Genomic DNA, 18,327 nt, shown 5'->3' with positions numbered 1-18,327 from the left:
CTGCTGTTTATTTAGCAACTAAGTTTATGTAATACTCTAAACCCTTTGTTATTTCAGCAGGCTTCACAGCATCTTCACCAGGAGTAGATCCCATCCCAAGAAACTACTTCCTTTACTTATCCATAAGAAGCAACTCCTCGTTTGTTTCCTCATGAGACTGCAGCAGTTCTTCAGGCTCCACTTTGAATTCTAGCTGCCTTGCTAACCACCACATCTGCAACTCCTTCCTCCACTGAAGGCTTAAATTCCTCCAAGTCATTCACAAGGGATAGAATCAACTTCTTCCAAACTCCTGTCAATGTTGATATTCTGACCTCTTCCCATGAACCACAAGTGTTCTTAATGGCATCTAGAATGGTGAATCCTTCCCCGAAGGCTTTTTATTTACTTTGACCAGATCCGTCAGAGGAATCACTATTTATGACAGCTGTAGCCTTATGAAATGTACTTCTTAACTAATAAGAATTGAAATTCAAAATCAGTCCTTGATTCATGGGCTGAAGAATGGATGTTGTGTTACGGGCATAAAAGCACTAATCTCACTGTACATCTCCACCAGAGTTCTTGAATGACCAGGTGCATTGTCAGTGAGCAGCAATAGTATGAATCTTTTCCCTGGGGGTTAGTAAGTATTCAGTAAACATGTTGCAAACAGATGTGCTGCTATCGAGGCTTTGCTATTGCATTTATACAGCAAAAGCAGAGTAGACTGAGCATAATTCTTCAGGACCCTAAGATTTTCAAATCTTAGGCTTCTACTGAAAGTCACCAGCTACATAAGACCCTAACAAGAGAGTCAGCCTGTCATTTGAAGCTTTGAAGCCAGGCATTGTCTTCTCCTAAGTATGAAAGTCCTAGATGGCATCTTCCAATAGAAGGCTGTTTTGTCTATGTTGAAAATCTGTTGTTTAGTCACTAAGTCATTTCTGACTTTTTGCGACCCCATGGACTATAGCCCACCAGGCTCCTCTGTCCATGGGATTTCCCAGACAAGAATACTGGAGGGGATTCCCATTTCCTTCTCCAGGGGATGTTCCTAACCCAGGGACCCAACCCATGTCTCCTGCTTGGCAGGTGGATTCTTTGCCACAGAGCCACTAGAGAAGCCTCTATTTACTGTTGCCACCATCGTTAATTGTCTTAGCTAGATCTTCTGGGTAACTTTCTGCTGCTTCTACATCGGCACTGGCTGCTTCACCTTGCACTCTTGTTACGGAGACAGGGTCTTTCCTGACATATCTCATGACCCAACCTCTGTTAGCTTCAGACTTTTCTTCTGCAGCTTCCTCACCTCTCAGCCTTCAGGGAATTGAAGAGAGTTAGGAATCCCAGGGACAGGGGAGCCTGGTGGGCTGCCGTCTGTGGGGTCGCACAGAGTCGGACACGACTGAAGCAGTGCATCAGCAGCAGCAGCAGCAGGGCCTTGCTCTGGATTAGGCTTTGGCTTAAGAGAATGAATGTTGTGGCTGGTTTGATCTATCCAGACCACTACAACTTTCTCCATATCAGCAGTAAAGCTGTCTCACTTTCATTTGTACATTCCCTGGAGCAGCACTTTGCACTTCCTTCAAGCACTTCTCCTTTGCATCCGTAACTTGGCTCACTGATGCAAGAGGCCTAAGCTTTCAGCCAATTTCTGCTTTTGACATGCCTTCCTCACTAAGCTTAATCACTTCTAGCTTTTGATTTAAAGTGACAGATATGCAACTCTTCCTTTCACTTGAGCAATGGGGTCATTGTAGGATTATTAATCGGCCTGATTTCAATCTCGTTGTGTCCCAGGGAATAGGGAGGCCTGAGAAGAAGGAGAAAGGTGGGGGGAAGACCAAGCAGTCAAGTCAAAACACACTACTTTTATCAGTTGAGTTTGCCATGTTACATGTGTGTGGTTTGTGGTGCCCCAAAACAATTATAACAGTAACACCAAAGATCACTGATCACAGATCACCAAAACAAATATGATAATAATGTAAAAGTTTGAAATCTTGTAAGAATTACCAAAATGGGGCACAGAGACACAAAGTGAGTACATGCTGTTGGAAAAGTGGTGCCTACAGACCTGCTCAACAAAGGGTTAACACAGACCTTCTGTTCAATAACAACAATGCAGTGTTTGCAAAGTGTAATAAAGCTAGGTCTGCCTGTATAGTTGGTACAATCATAATAACTGTATGGTAATAGGTGGTAACTAGATTCCTAGTGGAGGTGATTTCGTAATACATAGAAATACCAAATCACTATGCTGTACACCTGAAAGTAATATAAAGTCATAAGTCAACTATACTTCAATAAAAATTTTAATAAGTAAATAAAAGAACGCTGAAACATTGCATCAGTAATAATATAGAACATAAGCATTTGCGGCAATGGCTCCAACAGGGAGGAAGCCAGGGAAGGTGAGATCTGGGGACAGGGTGCCAGGGGTCAGAGGCGAAAGCGTGGGGCCCTGTCTCCAGAGGGAGATTCTGAATGAAGTTTGGGGAGAAATGCAGGAGAGGGGTTCCAGAGAAGGAGGCGGGAAAGGGCTGAGGGCAAACGGGGAGCCTTATGCTCCTGTGCAGTGTGCCAGCACCCCCTTTGCTGCTCCGGGCCCCCAGCCCCCCTCCTTCCAGCCCCTGTGTGTTCTGACAGGCAGGGCCCTTGTACCGAACCAGGAATGGAGCCGCGCCCCAGCCCCAGCCCAGGCTCTCTCAGGCAGGAAGCAGCCATGCGGCCCTTCGGGCGGTTTTCCTAAGAGCTTTTACTGCGGGCAGCAGGGGAAGCAGCCAGGTCCACGGCTCCTTCCACATCCGCTCCATCCTTGCCCTGCATCCCCACCCTCTCACTTCTCCATGAGGACCCTGTGGGAAGGGGGAAAGCTCTGAAAGCCACCATGGTGAGTGTGGGACGGACACAGGGCCCGTCCACGTAGCACAGAAAACAATGCGCAGGGCTCCTGCTCCAGGGCTGCGCGGGGGCCGCGTGAGTGAGGCCGCGCGAGGGCAGGGGCAGCGCGGGCGGGAAGCGAGAGGCTCCGGGGAGGACATCTCGCATCACTCGCTTGCCTCCAAAGACTCCTGCCAAAGCCACTGTAAGCCAATATAGGGTCAAATGAGAAAAGAAGAGAGGGAGGTCGACAAGGCCCCATGTAGAATAACCAGTCCCGAAGGTCACCTTTACATGAGGGCGTAAGTCACAATGAATTTATATACGGATATATACATAGAAACACACCTGCATGATAGTACTGTCTATATATTGCTTGTTGGTAGTATATTAAAACTCTAGATTATCATGGAGTTTAGCTGATATGATATATTCATGCTCTGTGTATTGTAAAATGAACAGAATTTTAGAAACTAAAAACTGACTTATAACAATGTTTGAAAAAGAGAAAATATTTTCTAATATATCATGTTTGGTGCGTCTCCCCATTTTTCACTCCACAGATTGGTTTACAAATGGTTTCTTCTAATCTACAAACTCAGCTATGCATTTGGTGTTGTGGGTTATTTGGCTATCATATTTACAATGTGTGGATTCCATTTATTTTTCAGGTAAGTATCTCCAATTAAGATATTGATGTCTCTAAGCACTTACTTGTAGCATTAACCTGGTCAAGTTCTCAGTGTCTGGAAGCCACATTTGGCCCTGCAGTTTTCCAGGGACGCACTGTTTATAGGGCTATCATTGGTATCATAGATGCCACTGGGGGACACTAATAAAAGGAAAATAACACTCAGATTTCAAAGTTTTTAAAAAATTATAAGCTTTAAAGACATCGTCATTAAAAGTTGGCCTATATTTGTTAGAGCAGTTTTTATTGAGCTAAAAAGTTCCCTTCTACAAAATTCTTAAGTCTCATATCCCTCTATATATCTTTCTTCTTTAAACCCCTAAAGCTATGCTATCCAACACAGTAGCTGCCAACCCATGTAAATACTGAGCATGTAAAATATGAAATAAGAGGTGCTGTAAGTCTAAAATACACATTGAGTTTCAAAGATCGTATAAGAAAATCATTTTGTGATTACATGAGATGACAGTACTCTGGATGTTTTAGTGAAATTATTTGATCTGTTTCTTTTTACCTTTTATTTGTGGCTATAAGAAAATTTTTAATTATGTCCAATCTGTATTTCCATTGGACAGCACTGCTCTAGAATTTTGTTTCTGCTCTAAATCTCTTCTGCTGGAGGCATTTAGTAAAAGAGGAAACTGAGTACTTAGACAGTGAAAGAGAAGTGAAGAGGTAATGGGGCAACAAAGTCTAGGGAGAAATAAAGGAAGTTGGGATAATAATATCCATGACTCAGAATCATGTTTCCACTGGGAAGATGGCTGCTGAGATGTGCTGTGAGTGAGGTTCTCAGGGGCAGAGCTGTAATCAACCTGTGTGTTGGAAAGGAAGTGTGAGACATACCACTGTGGATGGTGGACATACCAGCTGTGGAAAACCACTCAAATGAAAATCCCTGGAATATGTCTCACGTCAAAATTCCTCTAACTCTGGGACCTCCTTGGTGGTCCTATGGTTGGGACTCCAACTGGGGGTGCAGGTTCGATCTCTGGTCAGTGAACTAAGATCCCACAGGCCACGTGACCAAAAAAAAATTACTCTAAATCTCTGGAACCTTAGAAATTTGAAAGGCAGAAGTTAGCTACCCATAAGTCATAAAACAAGGAAGGAAACTTGATGGAGACCCAGCCCTGGGGGGAAGGGCTCTTCCTGTGGCAACACAACAATCTGATTTCACAAATATTTCATGCAATTTTCAGAGAGGGAACTCCTACCATTCCCTAGGAAGAAAGGGATAGAATACAGCTGTACAGATCTATTATTGTTTGTTTAAGCTATAGAAAGACATTGAATTATTCTTGCAGCATACTGTCTATATTATTTTAATGTGTGTAAAATATTTTTTTACTTTTATGAAGTCACTTGGGACTGTAGTTATCCCCAAAATATTATCTGTATGATTTTAAGATCCTTATCCAGGAATTCTCCTATAATGAGGTGTATGAAGAACCTAACCCTTCAAATGGGAAATGAAGTGAGAATCGTTCAGTTGTGTCTGACTTTGCAAACCCATGGACTGTATGTAGGCTGCCAGGCTCCTCTATCCATGGAATTCTCCAAGCCAGAATACTGGAGTGGGTAGCTTCTCCAAGGGACCTTCCCAACCCAGGGGTTAGGGAACCCAGGTCTCCCACATTGCAGGTGATTTCTTTACCAGCTGAACCACCAGAGAAGCCCTCAGATGGGAAGGAACTATTTTTTTCACTACTAATTGTCGTTGAACACAATTGTATTGAGATTCTTTTCTCTGGAACTACAAGTTTGTTGCTACACTTTTTATCAATTAGACTATAAATCCATGCTCCCCTGGGCATAGAGGAAAGGTCATCTTCATTCTTCGTCACTGCCCCAGTTTGGAAGGATGAAGCTGCCCACTGTGTTGGAATGCCCAGTTCACAACACCAAAAGACCTCTGCCCTCCAGGTCTGCACAGCTGTACCATTCCCTCCTCAAGTTAACAGAGCACAGAAACCACCAGTAGAGGGTTCCAGAGAGAGACAGACCCCCACCTCCTCTCCTCTCTCCACTTCCTTCCTGCCTCAGGCAGATCCCCAACTTCCATTGCTAGTATTAGTGACTCTTGCAGAGGGAGCAAATCGAAAGTGTGATCATTAAGATCCAGATATTACATCAGGAGCTAATCATTCACTTTTTAAAGAAATCTTTACCTTTAGAAAAAGAAGGCGGTGGGCGGGGGTGGGGAAGGGGCTGATTCACGTTTGTTATATGACAGAAACCAACACAACATTGTAAAGCAATTATCCTCCAATTAAAAATAAATTAAAAAAAAAGAAATAGTTGTTGTAGAGAATCCTAGCGTATTTGAAATATCCAACTTGCAAAATAAATTTTTTTTATTAATACATGGCACTATGGCATAGTAACAAATGACATCAAAATGTGAGCTTAATCCCTGTACCAATTGTCAGGTTAAGCAATCATTTTTCCTAAGTCCCCATTTTTCAAACCAAAGTATGGCTAATGATGTCTATCTCCAATATTTTTAGGTAAGATTAAGTATTTGAAAGCATTCTATAAAATCTAAGTTTGATCACAGGAATCAAACTTCTCGGCCCTAGCTACTGTCCAGACCCCACCCCAAGCCACTTAAATTAGAGCCCTAGAAGATAGTGTATTAGTATATCCTTAAAATCTCCCCCAGGTAATCCTAACATACAGTTAGGGCTGAGAACCATTGGACTATTAAAGAGGTTCTTCATGTTAGCTCCCCACTGCAATCATCCTTCTCTGGAGAGCCTCCAAAAATATTGCTGCATGGGCTCCACCTCCAGAGAGCTAATGTAATTGGCCCAGGGTGCAGCCTGCAGATGGAGGTTTTTTACAAGCTGCCCAGGTTTTCCCACCGACAGCCAAGCTTGAGAACCTCTGGTTAGAGTTGGCTTGTCTCAGCACTGCAGTCCAAAGAAGACGTTAAACACTCTTTCAAGAATTATTTCGTCCACTTAGCCTTGAGTGGTAAAACGTAAAGGAATGGAGAGAATTTTAAATTCACTTAAAAAAAAGAAACACTAAACAAATAAATGAAGGAAAATACACTCAAGGTTCTCTTAGATACCATGGCAAGAAATACTTTCCAAGCTGCAGTCTTTCCCGAGACCAACCCCCCGCCCCCCACCACCACAAGATGCCCATTCTTACTTCCCTTGGCTGTTGTTTTCAATAGAATCAAAGCTAGAGATTCCATGGATTTTGGCATCGTGTCCTTGTTCTATGGCCTCTACTATGGAGTAATGGGGAGAGACTTCGCAGAGATCTGTTCGGACTACATGGCTTCTACTCTAGGGGTAAGCGTTGCTTTCATTCTTTGAAATCGTTTTTGGTATGTAGAAAAATGGTCTCATCTTACACATTTGTGACCATTTTCAGAAATAGGTGTTATTTGGTTCTATCAGCCCAACTGCTCCTTGGATTCTCCGGGTGTGAAATTATCTGGAAGTAACCATATCTAGCATACTCCAATTGCCAACATTTAAAGGTTTAGTAAAAATTAATCTAAAAAATAAAAATAAAGAATTAGTAAAAATTCAGCAATAACAAAAACCCTTTATCTGCCGATGCAAATAAAAGTCATATTTGATGCACATAAAGCACTTTAGAATCAATCAGTACCTCAGGGTAATAATCATCATAAAGATCAGTTATTATACAGCATTTGAAGAAATAGAAGAGATAAAATGTGTGCTAAATGTGTTCTGACTGTGTATTGTCCCCTGGAATTAAAAAAATCACTAATAGTTTTTTTAACGCTCTTAAAATTAAAATTCAGAATGGACACAGTTTCTGGAAAGATGGATTCCAGATGCAGATATTAGGAGTAACCATCTGTGGTCTAACACACGCACATCTCTTAAAAACTTACATCCCAAAGGTTCCGGGTGTGACCAGTGGTTTCAGAAATTCCACATCTCTGTCCTCTACCAGTCTCTTGGCACACATCCAGGTATGAAATGGAGAAACCGCTGTGAGCAGTGAGGAAAGACTGGCCTTCTGGACTGTGTTCTCCCCTCCACTTACCGGTCAGGACCTAGTCGACAAGGCCTTTGTTTCATCCCCCACCTCCCCCATCTCTGTAGACTCCATCTTACTCTTTCTCTAGAGCCTGGAGTCCAACTTCTGTGGTGGAATGCTGGAATGGCCAGCCTTGTGTCATCTCTAAGACAGCTGCCTTTCTAGTGAGGTCTAAGGCAAGCACAGAAGGGAGCATTTTCACTCCCAGTGCCTCCAACAGAAACCAGAGCCATCCCCCTTCTACAAATTTCCAAAGCCTCTTGTGCCTGCTTGTGGACAGGAGAGGAAGAGTTGAATTTCCTCTGTTCTCCAGTGGACCAGGAAGAAAAGATTTAACCTAGCAAAAGAACAAAGTCTTTAAACCCCAGCTTTACAGAGATTCCTCACCTGATTCCATCCCACCAGTCTATGACATCTTGTCATCTCCTGCCATCCTCGTTCCAACCACCAAGTACTGTCTCAAGCCATTGGCACAACCACCAGTGACTTCAACTGATGGTGTGTGTGTGTGCACGTGTGTATATGCACTTATTCATGTGCTTGTGACAGAGGTAAAGAGGAAGCACCACACCAGTGCCTGAGCCCCACACTAATTAAGTCAGACTCTGGGAGTGGAGCCAATGCATCTGCTTTGTTTTAAAAGCTCCCTAGGAAAAGGAATAAGCTATTAAGCCATGCAGAAAGTTGGATGAGTCGTAAATATATAGTGCTAAGTGAAAGAAGCCAGTCTGTACTCTATGATTCCACTTATATGACAATTTGGAAAAGGTACAACTGTGGAGATGCTAAAGAGACCAGTGGTTGCCAAGAGGCTTAGGGAGGGAGCAGGGTTGAATGTGTGAAGCACAGGGAATTTGTTAGAGTGGTGAAATTATTCTGTATGATACTCTAATGGTGAATGCATGACACTATGCATCTGTCAAAATCAACAGTACTTTATAGCAGAAAGGTTAAACCTTAAGTGTGCAAATCTAAAACAAGTCATATAGGATGTCAGGAAATGCCAGGATAGAATGCGGACTGTGACAAGAGAATTCAACTGTATTACAAATGTGTAAAATAACCTCTCTGAAGTGGGGGGGACGGGGGAAGTGCTGACCTAAGTCTCTTTGAAATGAGTGGAGATGTAAGATTAAAAGCAAAAGGAACTGTATGTAAGCACTGCACTCCATTAAGTAAGTTCCCCTCAGGGCTATGGGGATACCCTGATACCACTGCGCATGTATTCTGGAACTGGACTCCAAGTGAATGGAAGACTGGTCATGGAAGCTATGTTTCTTGCTCTCAGAAGGCTATATACACGCAAGGAGAGAAGGCTAGAATGATCTGTGAATAGATCAGAGACATCAGTCTGAACTGGTGTTTAGCTTAACATAGATTGAAAGTGAAAGTTTAAAAGTGAAGTTGCTCGGTCATGTCCGACTCTTTGCGACCCCATGGACTGTCAGGCTCCTCCGTCCATGGGATTTTCCAGGCAAGAGTGCTGGAGTGGATTGCCATTTCCTTCTCCAGGGGATCTTCCCGACCCAGGAATCGTACCCAGGTCTCCCGCATTGCAGGCAGATGCTTTACCGTCTGAGCCACCAGGGAAGATACATATAACATAGATTATATGTATCTTAATGTAGATGATATATAGAGAAATATTTTATAGATATGTGTATACACATGGGTTAGAGTATACAGATATATTTCCTTGCTTTGTCAACTAAGAAGCCCTGGAAGCAATGACAGCTTAGTAGCAGTGAGCACACAAAGTGCTCCGATCTTGTTTTCTAATACCAGTCTATAATAAAAGGAAACAGTGTTCCTTGGGAGAACAGCTGATTCTGGGTCTTGGCAGGGAACATACAATATGAACCTAGAGTATTTTGTAGGGCCAGAAAGTAAGGAGGCTCTCAAAAAAAGCCCACACAAGAAAAAACCCACAATGATGAGGCTATGTCAAAGAGACACAGAAGCCAAGGCTGAAACAATTTGAGCAACACAGCAGCAGTAGTATTCGTAGTAAATAGTATTGGGTTATAACTCGAAGTTTAGAATAAATATCCATGAGTCCACAGTGAAATAAGTGAATGATTGAATAGATAGATATAAATAAATGAGAACAGACAAATCTATTCAGACAAATTCCACATAATTTATGGAGATATTCCACCTTTAAGAGGTTGCATGGTTAACTTTTATGTGTCAACTTGATTAGGCTCTCGTATCCAGTTGTTTGACCAAAGATGAGTCTACATGTTGCTTTGAATGTATTTTGTAGCTGTAATTAACTTTAAGGGAAAGCAAATACCCTTGAAAATATAGATGGGTCTTTAAGCTAATAAGTCAAAGACGTTAAGGGTAAAAACTGAAGTTTCTCAGAGAAGGAGTTCTGCCTCAAGTCTGAAAACTCTTTCCAGAGTTCGGCCTGTTAGCCTGCCCTCCAGGTTCCAGACTTGCCAGCCTCAGGTCTTTAAAATGAGTCTCTCTCTCCCTTCCCCCTTTCTCCCTCTCTGCCCACTCTCCCCCGACCCACATGCATGCATATCCTCTGTTCCATTTCCCTGGAGAACTCTGACTGATACAGATGTGGACCATAACTCCTAACTCCCCACTCCCTAAGTGTGAAGTGCTCGTGGTGATGGTGATTTCCTTCCAAAGAGTACAGTGTAGAAAGAAGTAAAAGAAGTAAAAGGTAGTTGTAGAGTGGAGAAACTTGACAAACACTACCTCAAACTCAGTAATCAAGGTCAACATCAGCAACGATGGATCATGTGGACTGCACGCACCCTTGCCACAATGTGGTAAGCGTGGCATTTCACCTCTGTTCTCTTTTTCCCTAAAACTCATAAGCTCAGCATAATCAAGAGAAAAACACATTAGCTAAACTCCAAGTGAAGGACATTCTATAAGCACCGCCCCCACCCCCAAACTGTCAATCATAGGGAAAAAAAGTCTGAGAAACTGCCAAAGCCAAGAGAAGCCTAAAAAATTAAAAAAAGAGAGAAGCCTAAAGAGATAAGACAATTAATGGTATCCTGGATGGGATTCTAGAACAAAATAAGGACATTTGAGAAAAACCAAGCAATCTGAACAAAGTATAGACTTGATTTCATAATAATGCATCAGTGTTGGTTCATTAATTGTAACAAATGTACCACCCTAAATGTAAAATGTTAATCACAGGGGAAACTTGGTGTGGAAACTCTATTCTATCTTTGTATCTTTTGTATCTAAAACAATTATAAAATAAATCTTTTATTTTTAAAAAAGCTTCTTAGACATTCTAATGTGCTGCCAATGTTAGGAATCGCTCCTCATCCACAGCCCTGGGGAGATGCAATGTCCCAAGTTAGAATTCTAAATGCGCTGCTTTCTAATGGGATTAGTCTTCATACTCCCTATAGTCAGATGGGATTTTATTTAAATTGATTAAAATTTTAATTATATTAAAGTTAATTAAAAGATACATAGATGTCTGGGATTACTTGAGATCTGGGAATCAGAGTCTCAGGAGAATAAGGAGAAGGGTCAGGTTCTGGGTGAATTTAAAAAGCTTCCCATGTCATTCTGAACTACAGCCCTCGATAAAACTGTTCCTCTTAAAGGATTCCTCAGTGGAGAAGTTAGGTGGTTACAATTAGCGATGTGCTTTGGGGCTCAGTGGGGTTTTGCCTGGGAAACCTTCACCCCACAGTAGCGTTGTTCTATGGGAAACACGTTTCAAGTTCTAAAGCAGCAGAGAAACGGTGAAGCCTCTCTGTCTTCCAGCTGCCAGTGGCTTCCCTGTGCTCACAGAATGATGTGTGCTCTGGGCCTGTCCCCCCACAGTTCTACAGCGGCAGTGGGATGCCCACCAGGAGTCTGTCGGACGACATCTGCGCCGTGTGTGGGCAGAAGATCATTGTGGAACTTGATGAGGAAGGGCTCATTGAAAACACCTACCAGCTTTCATGCAAGCATGTGTATCCTTTTCACGGGAGGCCATATGGCCTTCCTCAAGCCGGGAGATGGAATATCAGGGAAGACTGTCCCGTCACCCCCCTCCTCCTTTGTCTCCTCCTTCTCCCCACTTCCTTCTGCCTTGCTTAGCTCCCTTCACCAAACCCCAAGCCTTTATGCTCCTGTCCATTTTCTTATTGAGACTCTCTCTGATCCCTGATGAATAATGAACTGCTCTTAGTTAGCAGGTGGTAAACCTCTTTCCCTTCTCCTCTCCACCCTCCTCCTCCCCCAGTAATTTCTTTTTTAAAAGGAGTCTTCAGGCCACACGAACAGGAGGGCCGCAGCATCTGAGCAGAGGCTGGCTGGGAGAACCGGTGAAGCCTTAAGCACACAGGTAGCCAGTGAGGACCAGGGGAGAGAGGCTGGGGAGTGAAGAACAGAGTGCAGTTTCAGCTGCAGGGCAGAGCTCAGGACTTGCCTGGCGGAGCCCTTGTCTGAATCTCACAAGAACAAGAATGACAATGTCCAGTTTTTTTACTCTAAGGATTGAATAAATGGAATCTGTCCAGATTAAACAGAATCAAATCATGAGTGCCACACATCTACGGTATTAATGGTGGCGTGTTTTACCTGGAAATAATTCTCAGGAACCTGCTTGTGTCCACAGTGGTGATGGGGAAAGCCAAGTATCAGCTTTGGTCTTGAAAAGAGGACACCTTAAATTACACTTGGACCATTTGATTCCCTGGCCTATGGGTTGTGCCCCAAATCACTATCCACCGGAGAAGGGATCTTTGGGGGCCAGACCAGCCTGGCCCTGGAAACCAGCACCCTCTGGGACTCCAGCAACAGTGAGGAAGGGCTCCATGTGCTGAGAGATGCTGGCATCAAGAGCCCTGGGCCGAGGCTGCACTGCCTGAGCACGTAACTCTGGATGCCACAGTGGTGTTTGCGTTGACCAACAATCAGTATTTTAATTCTTCTCTTCATACAGGGAAAAGAAGGCATCATTTATCTTTATTTGATAGTACAATATCAATTTTATAATATTGCTGTGCACTCAGTCAGTTCAAAGCTCTGGCATTATAAGGTGATCAAACCATCTGCCTCTTGCTTCTGAAGCCCACCGAACTCAGTCAGTAACACCATAGACATGCAGCACTCATGATTTGATTCTGTTTAATCTGGACAGATTCCATTTATTCAATCCTGAGAGTAAAAAACTGGACCAAATGCATCTGAACTGTAATAGGAGCCTTTACTCCAACATTTAAGTCTTAACATTTTAAGGTAAGAAACACAAAGATATCCCATGTGGGATTCTATGTGGTTTTTCAGTGTGATACATTTCCCAAAAACCTATCATTCTTAGTAGAAATTTTCCAAGTCTGGTCCTAGTTTTAAATATGATTTAGTTTTCAAATGTTGGAACAGAGCCCCTTCTGCCATTTGCAAGTGGAAATATTTTCTCTCTCCATCTTTAAAAGCCCTTAGGGATTGTTGTACATGTGTGCATATGTAATCGAAAATGTAGTCACCTTTAAATTTGCTTTGCAGGGAGTATTATTAATGGCCCATTTTAGCATGAGTCATATTAGCAAGGAGTGGGCAAACATGAATCATATTAACAAGGGGTGGGAATCTGAGTCTTGCTCTGCAGAAATTCTGCTGGGGTGAAGGCTTTGCATATGAGATTTTGAAGAGAAAAGGGGATATTAAAGAGGAGATGAACATCTCAATGCTTGCTCAATGAGCCCTGAATGCCATACCTATCTGGAGCTCTTTTGAATGAAGAACTGTACAGGTTTTGACTTAGTATCTTTGTTATAATACACTTTATGCTAACCCAAACATGCAAAAGTGACCCCAGTTCCAAGAACATAAAAGAATGGGGACTCTTGGTCGCACACCAATCTAATACCGAGGAATCATCTGCGTGGCCTTGTCTCCACCTCCACGCCCTCCGTTAGTGAGGGAACGTCTACATGGGTGCTGTAGCAGGTCAGGGAAAGCCACCCTGGGATCAGTGACTATAGAAGGAAATCAACACGATGAATCTCATAGTTAATCATTGTGTTTGTTGTTTAGTCATTAAGTCATAGCCAACTCTTTTTGTGACCCCATGGACTGTAGCCCACCAGGCTCCTCTGTCCATGGGATTTCCCAGGCAAGAATACTGGAGTGGGTTGCCATTTCCTTCTCCAGAGGATCGTCCCAACCCGGGGATTTAACCTGCATCTCCTACATTGGCAGGCAGATTCTTCACCACAGAGCCACCAGAAAAGCCCCAGTTAATGATCTTACTCAAATCTATAAGCTGTGGAACCCGAGGAAAATAAGTTTGCAATAGTAATTGGTTTTGAATGATTCATTCAAATATTCATTCAATAAATAGGCGTGTGTGTGTGTGTGTGTGTGTGTGTGCTTAGTCGCTCAGTCATGTCCATGTCCAACTGTCTGAGGCCCCATGGAATATAGCACACCAGGCTCCTCTGTCCATGGAGTTCTCCAGGCAAGAACACTGGAGTGGGCTGACATTACCCCGTCCAGGGGATCCTCCTGTCCCAGGGATCCAACTTGAGTTTTGCATCTCCTGCATTGGCAGGTGGATTATTTGCCACTAGTGCCACCTGGGAAGCCCCCAAACAGGCACTAAGGCACTGCTTAAGGTGCTGAGCACAGAGATGAATGAGTCACTGTCCCACAGGTAGCACATTGCCCAGGAGAGATATATAAGTACACAAAAAGTCATGACCCAGAGTGACTTGACTCAGGCTCTGTAAGACTCAGTCCCTGGTGCTGAGGGAAAACATATGGTTCATTGTCAACTTTGGGGACAAAGCATCGAAAGGGATTGTATACAAATGAATCTGTAAGTGCCTAGATTCTATATATTCTATTTCAAAATAACTGGCTCCTTATCAGTAATAAAAACTTGAGAAAAAACTTATGAAGCTAATAGAAATATCTGTACAATATTTGACCACAAATAATTTGAACTTGCTGCAATTCATGGGGTCACAAAGAGTCAGACATGACTGAGCGACTGAACTGAACTGAACTGAATCTCATTACATAGATGGTAGTGGGTAGGTGCCCAAAAAGCTAAATGGGGAGATGCTATGATAAATGCAGAGATATGCACAAAAAGTGAGGATATGTTTGCATAAGACATCCTGTAAAAAAGCACATCCACATTCTTTGTCTAATTTAATCACAGAATCTGAGGTCAGAACATGTAAGGCTAAGAAGATGAGTAAACTCCTCAGGGTCATAGGCTTTGACTTCAAGCTCACTGTCCTTGGTGGCTCCACTGTCCTGCAGAGGCTCTAGGAAAGCAATAGACACAACCAAGTCATGACCGAGAGCCATTTCTGCCTCCACCACTCCACCCAACAGGCGGGATCACTTCCATCACATCGTCATGAAGTAGACCTTGCCTTTCAGTATCTTCCCTAACAAGATCCCTAAGCTTTCATGAATTCTGCATCCGAGGTTGGTGTATTGTTGGTAAAAAGCAGACGTGCCCTTACTGCAAAGAGAAGGTCGATTTGAAGAGGATGATCAATAACCCGTATCCTTTTTATGAAGTTATGAAATATTATTTTCTGGCAACACATCCTCTAATTTAAACTTTCCTTATCATCACTACAGGTACGGCAGAAAACACTGTTTTCCCTAACTACCTATTTCAAAGTGACTTGTCCCTTTTCTTGCCCATGTCTGCGTTACTACTCTAGCTAAGTTAAATGCCAAAAAAGATACATTCTACTCTTTGTATTCCACTTATTCCACTATAAGGGCTTTAGTGAAAATGTGATGGGACATTGCAAATATGGATAATATGAATATATGGAAGGATAAGATAAGTAGGTAGGCAGATAAATGGATGATAGATAGGCAGAGAGACAGATGGTAAATAACAGGTGGATAAGATGAGTAGATGGGGAGGAAAATAGAACAGAAAATTTAAAAGCCCCAACTGTGAACTAGAATATAGAAAAGTATTTTTAAGGTGTACAAAATTGTAGTATTTCCAGAATTAGTAGGGTTTCCCCCCCTGAATTTTGGCTTCTTTAATTCCTTGCTATATCTCATCTTTTCTTAGGCTAACCTAAGTAATAATAATATTGAAAGGACTGAAGACCTACTACAGATTTGGTCAGTGAATGGCAACAACAGGATTTTTATAGACAGCAGGGACCCCAGACCAAATAAACTCACATCTCATTAAGGTCACAGGAAGGGAGTGTCCCCCTCCAGCGCTGACTGCAAGCCTTGGCCCTCCACCCCACCCACCCAAGACCGCAGTGTCTCTTCCAGGGGGGTAAATAGATCTAAAACGCATCCCCCTTAAGTGGAAGAGCCCTGAGGGGATGGCCACAGCCTGCCAGGAACTCCCTCTTAGCTCCTCAGCAGCAGCCTTCGACAGTCAGTCCCCTACGTATGCACCTCCAAGCCGTGAACTTTCAGGGATGGGAGCGTGCCTTTGCATGTCCAATCATGTAAGTTAGCTCGTGTGTCTGTTCAGCCACTGTACTGTACTACTGTACTTTTCATAAGATTAAAAATGTGTCATTTTTTGTTTGCTTGATTTTTATGTGTTATTTGTGTGAAAAGTACAGTATGTAGATGATGATGTTAGTTGGGTACCTAGATAACTTTGTTGGACTTATGAAAGCACTCTCTGAAAGGAACTCACTCATACGCAGGGGACTTACCGTATTCCTTCTAAGTTCCAGTCACCCGACTTTCACAGTGCTAAAGGAGATCCCCCATCCCTGCCCCCTTGACTCTTCACCAACCCTCACTGTGCAGGTTCACCAGTGGCTATCTGCAGAAGCGCCGCCGTGGCTGAGAGCTGCAGGTAAGGAAGGACTTGTCAGTAGAGCCGCAGGGGCGGCAGCGCAGGTGGGCCCTGGGTCTCAGAGCCACACCCCGGCACAGAGAACCCACTCAGCTCCCTCCCAGCTGGCTTTTGTCTCAGAACCCGGCCAAGAACAGCCCCGGCAGAAGGCCGTCATGCACCTTCTCTCCTCACTAGGCTGAGCCAGAACAGCTTTCGACTAGTAACTCACTTGTGAAACCTCAGTATATGCGTCTTTGTCATAAAATGGGTGATAATGTGGTCATAAATGTCACCTTAACGATCATTTAAATAATAAAAGACAATTGATTTCTTTGAGAGAACGAAACGGTCTTGAGAGAATAAACTTTTGAATATTACATATACTTTTTTTTCTGTGAAATACAGAACTGTGTTTCTGAATGGAGCATCTAACAACAAGCATCATTCTTCCAAGGCAGCTAAAGAAACACATGCACTCCTCATTGAGATTCAGTGTAAGATAAACGATACATATGAAAAGTCTGCCTTTCCGTGTATAACACGGCTAATAGAGATACTACGTATGAAGTTCCCTCAGCACAGTCTAGCCGAGGGACCAGGATAGGATATGTATTATCAGTGAACTAATGCCTTCCTTTTTAACATGCAGTGAGTTCCCTCTGATGAACGAGGGCAGAATAGCCCAGAGCTGTTTTTGCTCGCTCAACGGTAGTTTTCATCGTCCTTCGTTTTCCACGTTCATCATCCCCCGCTTCCTCTTTATTTCAGTATGTGACCCTTACCTTTTATTCTTCTTTGGGATTGTATTTGGGGATTTTATTGTAGACCGTTTTACTTTTAGAAATCAGATGTAGTATAAATAACAGTGACTATTTCTGCTACGTGGCTAGATGTAGCGCAACCTCCTTAACTGAGATTCAGCTGGGAGCGCACACACTTTCTATACGGACAGATCCTGGACTGGCTTCGTTACCTGGTGGCCTGGCAACCCGTGGTCATCGGGATCGTCCAAGGCATTAACTATTCACTAGGGCTGGAATAGCATGGCACGCTTACCCCAGAAGCGATGTACTGCATGTGGAAATATTTTCTAACACTCTTTTAATTTTTAGAGATCCCAAGAATTCAGAGAACTGAATAAAAGCTGGCACTGGGTCTGTGTGGAAAGAATTTAAGCAGAAGCTGAGCAGTGGAATAAACACAGAGGCCTTGCATCTTTCCGGTTACAACCACTGTCTCATCCGGGCTTGTGGCACTTCTGGTACCACCCACCGTGGACATCCCATCCCGAGCTTGGCTTACAGTGATCTCACCTGGGATGGGTTTCAGAGGTCTGCAAAGTGCTTCTCACATACAATTTTATTGAGTTATAACAAATGCCGTCTTATCGGTTGAACATCTTCAAAGAAGTAGAGTCATTAAATCTATGGTTTAAGGACACGGTCTTTTCTGGTCTCTGCTCTTGTTACCCCGCGGCAGCTTTGGTACCACTGAGCCCTTCCGTTAGCACCGGGTGCTGCCGTCCATACAATGGCCAGAGCCGCGCGGGGTCCGCTGGGCTGCTGCACACTCAGCCCACGCACGGGTGACTGAGGGAGCGCACCCCTCTCTTCTTCGGGGCCACCTGTTTACACGTAAACACACACACTCTCTTTCCATGGCCATACTGTTTTCACTTCCATCCCAGCCCTTTTCAACACCTGAAATCACATCATAGACTCATTTGTCTACTGTCTGTCTTCCTCTCCATGAAGACAGAGGATTTTATGTTTTGTTCCCTACTATCTTTGCAGCACTTGGGCACCATCTGACACATAAGAGGCACTAATAAATATCTGCTGAACAAATGAACCAATCCAACAAGAGAGAAAAAATGAACAGAACTGAGAAGACAAGTCAGAACAAATTAACCTAAGAATGGTATTACCACGTTTAACTCCCTTAAATTAATTCATTTTAA

General features: G+C 43.2%; 1 protein-coding gene across 7 annotated transcripts in view; it reads left to right on the top strand.

Annotated features, from left to right (window-relative positions):
* The window catches only part of RNF175 (ring finger protein 175), a 64,039-nt gene extending 46,232 nt beyond the window's left edge, over positions 1-17,807 (top strand). For 2 of the 7 annotated variants that reach the window (XM_027513495.1, XM_027513489.1), the window contains 5 exons: positions 3,429-3,536; positions 6,744-6,864; positions 11,345-11,538; positions 14,991-15,092; positions 17,289-17,807. In XM_027513495.1, the coding sequence (XP_027369296.1) occupies positions 3,429-3,536; positions 6,744-6,864; positions 11,345-11,538; positions 14,991-15,092; positions 17,289-17,409 (646 nt within the window). In that variant the 3' untranslated portion in view covers positions 17,410-17,807. Of the gene's footprint in view, positions 1-3,428; positions 3,537-6,743; positions 6,865-11,344; positions 11,539-14,990; positions 15,093-15,172; positions 16,113-16,230; positions 17,261-17,288 lie in introns of those variants that run through there. The other 5 variants (XR_003506145.1, XM_027513491.1, XM_027513490.1 and 2 more) reach the window with 5 other exon arrangements.
* The last annotated feature ends 520 nt before the right edge of the window (positions 17,808-18,327 follow it).

The sequence above is a fragment of the Bos indicus x Bos taurus genome, chromosome 17 (assembly GCF_003369695.1).
Source record: "Bos indicus x Bos taurus breed Angus x Brahman F1 hybrid chromosome 17, Bos_hybrid_MaternalHap_v2.0, whole genome shotgun sequence".
In the NCBI taxonomy this organism is placed as follows: Eukaryota; Metazoa; Chordata; class Mammalia; order Artiodactyla; family Bovidae; genus Bos; species Bos indicus x Bos taurus.
The sequence above is the reverse complement of the archived record's forward strand: the minus strand, read 5'-3'. Positions and strand labels throughout refer to the sequence as shown.